The following is a 5,632-nucleotide window of genomic DNA, read 5'->3' on the forward strand; positions in this document are numbered from 1 at the left end:
CCCTACATTAGCCTCAATCTTAATTTCCAGCTGGCCTGTGATTTAACTCTTCTAGGGAGGGAACAAAGATCTATCACCTTCTAGGATTTTATAGGCTGACTTTCAGCTGTGAAAACATCCTATCTTGATGAAGTCAAATTAAACTCATGCATTTCATGAGCATTTATCAAAGCTGCTGAAATTTCTTTTGACAATTTCTTTTATTGAGCATTAGATTTTGGGGAGTTGGTCTCAACAACTGAGTATCAAATCTGATAGAGCCAGCCAGAGCATCTGTGTGGTAGTGCTACAAAACACCCTGTCCAGCACTGCAGCCTTGCCAATAGTGATTATCCTGGATATCTGAGAATATTTCTCTCTAGCATTCTCCTGCTTAAGCTTCAGCTTTATCAGGCCTAATTAGAGAATTATTTGGTACCAAATGCCTGAGCTATCCAAATCAAAACAAGTAACTTCAGATAAGTTTGATTATAATAGTACTTATTCTTCTTTTGCTGAAAATCAATGCAAATTGTTGCTAGCTCACTCCTTTCATCCTTTTTTCTGATTTTAAATCTTCATAAAATGACCTCAGACATCAGCTTCAAAAGAAATCAGATGAAATGCAAAAATCTAGACTGAAGTTTTTTATTTGCAGTGGGTAAATGCCTAAAAATCTGATCTTTGTGGTTCTCTGATCTTTCAACAAAGATAACTTATCAAAGGGCATCTACTGACCTCTGCAAGAAAGTGTTTTCCAGGTGACAAAGGGTCAGGTATTCTGTGATCAAACTTTATATTGCTTAAATAAGATGTCACCTGCTAGACTTCTTTATTCCAGTAAAGCAGATTTGCTAGTGACACCTGTGCATCTTAAAGGATTATACGCAACAATCTTTGTTTGTCCAGGCAGCTGATAGGTGGGTCTTGTCTCTAACAGATCCCCAGAGACCAGAGGAAGACAGCAGTTGGTAGAAGGATTTCTGAAAACAGCCTCTCTTCGGAGGACTTGGATGTTGGAGAGAAGAGCCATAGTACATCAGGTCAGTAAACCTCATGGTTTTGTTGTTTGTTTGGGTTTTCTTTTTATTTTATAAAACTACTTTATACAATACAATGGAAATAACTTTTACCTTTCAGAAATGGAAGGAACTTCAGCCATCTTCCATCTGTAAGGTCCATGGGAGCAATGCATTTAGTGTATTGAGTCTTGCTGTGAATTTTAAAGCATTTATACCCTAAAGCACAGGAAACTGAGGCACAGGAGATAACTAACAAGTTAAGAAATAGAACCCATTATTTTTCCCTGTGTTTTAATCCCAGAACAATCCTAGAACTATTTTTAATAGTCATACTAATTTAGAAGGTAGTGAACAGACAGACAAGACAATATGCCTTCTTCCCTTAATTCTCATCCCTCTTCCCTTGTCCAGACACAGGGAACTACAGCCAGCCTCATGACTTGAGAAAAATTACGTATTTTTCATATGTTTGGAGATTCTTTTCTAACAGTTACAATCTTTTGTGTTTTCAGCCTATGGCTAATGTTGTATCTCACTACTTAGTGATGCAGATTGTGTCCTTATTTGAGCAATAACGGAGAGAATGGCCAGAACTATTTACATTTGTTTATTGTCCCTAAAAGAGGGACCTCAGTGATTAATGCAACTTTTTAGTCATTGAAGGCCACTAGCTAGTGAAAGGTCTTTTCTTTTTATCATCTTTATTGAACAATTAAGCTATTACTGAAGACCTCACCATTCTACAAGGAAGTTAGATAGCAAAGCAATCACAGGAGCTGGCTTTTCAAACCTATTTGGCTAACATCTGATAGTGAAATTGAAAGATGGATGGCAAGTAATGGGGCATAATTCTGTGAGTCGGGAGATCTGCACCTGTGCAAAGACTTAAGCTCCCAAATGTTCCTTTCCTCTTGAGATACAGATCATTCAAATGATCCTGCAAGACTAAACTGAATTATTTTGTAACTTGTTTGTTTTCGAGATCCTCACAAAGTCATGTGATAAATTATTTCCATGGAGAAGGTGGAAGTGGCAGGTGAGACTTCCTTCCTTTCTTCCCATGTTTTCCCCAAAAGATTTGGACAACTATTCCACTACAGCAGTGATGTGTATTTCCATTTAGCCACTGTAGCAGCTGCTTTCAGTGGACAAAACCAGCACAAGAGTCTTCACTGTTAAACTGTTTGCTTTCATCACTTTTGAGACCACTGGCTGCACACACCATCTGGTGAATATGCTACTTCTGAAATTAGCTGGATTAATTACGAGACTTGGAGCATAAACCTTCGACTGAAACATTTCAGATCTGGAATTTCTGTGGTCTTGGAAGTGGTGAAGGGATGGGATTTGTAAATCTTTTCTGTACAGAGACAGGTCTACTGGTGTTCCTGAAAGTTACCCTTTATTCATGTAGTTCTTTTTCCAGGGCATCTTGTGGATACTAATCCAGCACTCAGCCCAGATAAAGCAGAGACCAAGAAAAGCCTGGAGATGCCTCGTTTAACAGAAACTTCAATAAAGGACAGGCTGGCAAAGTATCAGGCAGCTGTGTCCAAGCAGGGCAGTTCCACAGGCCTCATTACTACGGTAAGTCTGTTCTTTGGCTTCTGTGGAGGTTAATTTTTGTCCCAACCTCAAACTGGAAAGAAGATGTTATGGAAACCAGGCTTTTTGAAGATAATGCCATATTTTCTTGAGAATAACTTTGTGCCCATAGGAGTAATTTCTGATGAAGAGTTGCCTCTACATACTGCAGGAAGAAATAAGTATTTGCATCTTCCTGGAATAATCTTGAAAGTTTTCCAAGGACTTAATTGCTGGCACCCTGACTGAGGTCCTTCTGAAACACAGCTGACATTCTTTTTCTTTTTGCATGTCTGTAGCTCTTTGCATGTTTGTTGTTGGTTTTTTGTTTTGTTTTGTTTTTGAAAAACCCTCAATTCTGTGTTGTACATTAGCTGTAAGTTAGAGGGAACCGAGACACAGTAAGATGGAGTGACTTTCAGTGCATAGAACCTGGATCTCTTGGCCTGCAGCTTTGGGATCTCCAGTCAGTTTTCCTCCCTTTTGGTTTTCACCTCCCTTCAAGTCTTCTCACTCATTATCTGAATCCAATTAGACTCTTGCAGTGAATGAACTCGTGCCAATTTTGCAGATATTTGATTAGGAAATGAGTAATTAATGAATCATGGTAAAGTATTGTCGCTGAAGAGATTACAAGAATCTAAGCTTTTGTTAAAAAGTGCTTAAGTACATTTGCTGGAACTGTCTGACACTTTTGCTTAACGATGGGAACTTTTATTGCTTAAGTATGACTTTTGTAAACCAGAGTAATAAATTTTAAGAGGATAGGCCTTTTTAAGTTGGGAAACTTGCACTGGAAATAAAAGCCAAAAATGCTGGTTCTAAGCTTTGGAAGAGTGCATGCTTCCTGAGTATCTTTGTAGGGAGGCAGAAGTCTTTACCCAGCTGAAATGATTTCTGAATTTCATATGCAGTGTGGGTCTAATTCTCCAACCCTTGGGAGGGAGTAAACTACACAGCATGAGTGGAAAGTAATTGCAGCCAGTGCAACAAATCTGATTAACTGCTAATTGCTGATTTCTGCATCCTGTTTCTTGCCTGGATTCAGTTTGCTAGATTGCCTTTTACAGTTTGTGGCTCAGGGTAGTAGCTGATCCACTAAATTATGTCCTAATGGCAAGAGATTTACCATAGATGTCTCCTGAGACTCTTGTTTGCAAATCCCCAGCGGTGTCAGTTTGAGTGTCAGTCCAGCCTGATGCTCTTGGGAGATCCCATTTGGCACAATCTGGTTCAGTTTTGGCCTGGCACATCGACAAGGGCAGCACGTAAGATGGAGCAAACAACGGTTTCTGAGGCCAATGTTTGCAGTACTTCTGTGTTCCAATAGCAGCCATAACTCTTGGATATTCTCCTTCTCTTGCTGACAAAGCAACTAGGGCTCTTTTGATATGGTAGTGTGGTATTTGTACTTCCCTTCTCTTAAAATGTGTCACATCTGCGCTACAAAGGAAAGCTACAGCCTGTCTTGGGAACAGCTATTTTGAGGTCATTGTGGTGTGGATGAAAACTGATAGACATTTTTAGTGTTGGTTAGAGTAAGGGTGAGAAGCAATCATTTCTATGCATTGCAAGGGATACAGGAAGGGGAGGGAGAGATGATAGGCAGCATATTGAGACATCTATACATTAAAATTCTAACGTTCAATTACATACCTATTAGACATGGTTGGTTTCCTGCAGACTTGTTTACAAAATCCAATAAGATGCTGGTGCTGGCATTTAGCTGTTTCTCTTTCATGTTACAGAGAAGATGCCTTGTGAGAGGCACGAGTCTCTCTCCAATTATCTTATATCCTGGGGCAATGAAAGAAACACAAGGTTTCACTGGATTTATTTTTTTTTTTAAAGTCTGAATGATTTTTTTCGTGATTTTCACAAGTCAATTTGTACAAAACCTCAGTAAATAACAACTTACTAGTTTTTGACTAGTATTGAAGCAAGGGGTAGGACTTGCTTTTATGTCAAATTGTATTTTTCAGTTACACAGTGCTTTAGATAGTACTTGTCTTGCAATAGTTGTGATTTCAAATGAAAATTAACATTCCTGGAAAAGGAAGATGTGGATTGAGCAGGGGAAATGAGAGTTGATTTTAAACAGGAATCTGGAAATAGAGAAAAGGGGTTGTTTAGAAAAATGCTGGCATTACCTCCATAGAGCATAGTAAAATTCTACAGCCCCATCTTTTTTCTTCATTAGAATGTACCACTTACCAAGTCTGTATAGATTTTAATGCCCTTTCCTTTAATTATCACTCTATATACTAGGAAAACAGTTTAAAAAAAGGTTTTAAGAAAAACAGAAAGCAAGTACTTGCCTAGGGGAAAAGAACCTGTCAACTTTCAAGTGCTTTATTCTATAGAATGAGATTCAAGCCAGTGAAAGTGAACTCAAGAATTACAAATCTGAGCAGAAGGAGAATATGCCACCAAGTCTTGAGGACTCCATTTCCTATCAGGATGGGGAGAAGGTAAGATGCTCATAATGGTGAAGATCAAGGACTTCACTTTAAGTGGAACTAGTTGTAGAAGCACAGCTGATATACTTGTTCCACATGCTATCTAGAAATTGAATATGAGCAGCTGGTACAGATTATTTACATGCTGCAGAATTCCTGATTTTTTTTTTTTTAATTATTTTTTTAGACTGTATTCTGAATTATAAGCTAGCAAGTCTCTGTGGAAGACTTTGAAGCAGTTGTAGAGAGTATCTTGAGACAAGTTTTAAGTTTTCTTGGAGATTTCCCCTGTCTTTTCAGTAATGACATGCCTGTAGTGTGGCAGAATCCTTCAATATCGTATGTATCTATTTTCTGATGGCTTCAGTAGCTGATAGGGCTGAAATCTCTGAGGGTTTTGTGGGGGTGTTTTGGTTTGGTTTTGTTTTGTTTTGTTTTTCTTTTTTCACTCTGCTATTAATTTTTTATGACTATGATGAAGCCACCTAAGCATTTTTTGTGTCTAACCATAAAAAGATGATTCACAGCCAGGGATTTGTTTTGTTTGTGGGTTTTGGTGCTGTGCTTTGGGTTTGTATTTTTTTTTTT

The 5,632-nt window shown here is 38.3% G+C and overlaps 1 protein-coding gene across 1 annotated transcript in view; it reads left to right on the top strand.

Annotated features, from left to right (window-relative positions):
• LOC104532364 (LIM domain and actin-binding protein 1-like) overlaps positions 1–5,056 on the top strand; it is a gene marked incomplete at its 3' end in the record, with an annotated part of 14,812 nt that extends 9,756 nt beyond the window's left edge. The window contains exons 4-6 of the mRNA XM_010177556.1: positions 920–1,022; positions 2,428–2,588; positions 4,949–5,056. Coding sequence (XP_010175858.1) covers positions 920–1,022; positions 2,428–2,588; positions 4,949–5,056 — 372 coding nt within the window. The remainder of the gene's footprint in view (positions 1–919; positions 1,023–2,427; positions 2,589–4,948) is intronic.
• Between the last annotated feature and the right edge of the window lie 576 nt (positions 5,057–5,632).

This window comes from Antrostomus carolinensis, unplaced genomic scaffold (genome assembly GCF_000700745.2).
Source record: "Antrostomus carolinensis isolate BGI_N321 unplaced genomic scaffold, ASM70074v2 scaffold35741, whole genome shotgun sequence".
NCBI lineage: Eukaryota > Metazoa > Chordata > Aves > Caprimulgiformes > Caprimulgidae > Antrostomus > Antrostomus carolinensis.